Here is a 795-nt window from a genome sequence, read left to right on the forward strand (position 1 = left end):
TCCATGGTTACTGAGCTTCCACCCGATCATTACAACAGAAAGAGTCACTAGTGTGAGTATCAGCAATAAATAATCCTGTTAGCTATAAGACCTAGAGCACAATTTTACTAAATATCATCAAGCCAGAGAAACAATAGAGTATCTAACAGAGAGTGAGAGAGAGAGAGACTCACTGCTGTGTGTTGAACTAGCGAACTGGATGTAAACAGGAACTTCAGTCAGTGAACCTACCTCCACCCCCCACTCCCCTCCCCGTTGCAAGTCGTGTGTTTATGGGGTACTGATTATGTGCTTATGTTGCTGAGGTGTTTTTTTTTTCTGTTCTGAGGTGTTTGTTTTCTGTGTGTGTGTGTGTGGGGGGGGGGGTTCTGTGTAGGCATCGCCTGTGTGTCTGTATGTATATGTGTGTATGTGTGTTCTATATTCTGACACTACACTACACCACATCAGGAGACACTCAGTTCATATCATATTTGTAGACTTAAAAAGTTTATTGTCATGAAATGATCAGTGTTAATAAAATACTGGAAAGTTCTAAAGTGTGGATTAGAAACAGGACAGTTAGAGGAGTAATAAGAAAGTTAGAGAAAAATAACAACCCCCACACTGTACTCCGCACAGGAGCATAGTCTGGGGGTTGTTATTTTTCTCCTCCCTTCCCTCATGTTATGCTGTATTTCTTTTTCTTCCTGTCCTGTCCCCCCTTGTCATATTGTATGTATTGTATGTATGGACAAGTTGATGGGTAATTTCTCTGGTACAGTCCAGTGACAATAAAGGCTACTACAACTGAAG

At 41.1% G+C, this 795-nt stretch overlaps 1 protein-coding gene across 1 annotated transcript in view; it reads right to left on the reverse strand.

The window, feature by feature from the left end:
* Positions 1-254, reverse strand: part of LOC113647908 — a 12,387-nt gene extending 12,133 nt beyond the window's left edge. The window contains exon 1 of the mRNA XM_027154910.2: positions 1-254. This exon is cut by the window's left edge and continues 1,831 nt beyond it. Coding sequence (XP_027010711.2) covers positions 1-5 — 5 coding nt within the window. The 5' untranslated portion in view covers positions 6-254.
* Between the last annotated feature and the right edge of the window lie 541 nt (positions 255-795).

This window comes from Tachysurus fulvidraco, chromosome 3 (genome assembly GCF_022655615.1).
Source record: "Tachysurus fulvidraco isolate hzauxx_2018 chromosome 3, HZAU_PFXX_2.0, whole genome shotgun sequence".
Lineage (NCBI taxonomy): Eukaryota > Metazoa > Chordata > Actinopteri > Siluriformes > Bagridae > Tachysurus > Tachysurus fulvidraco.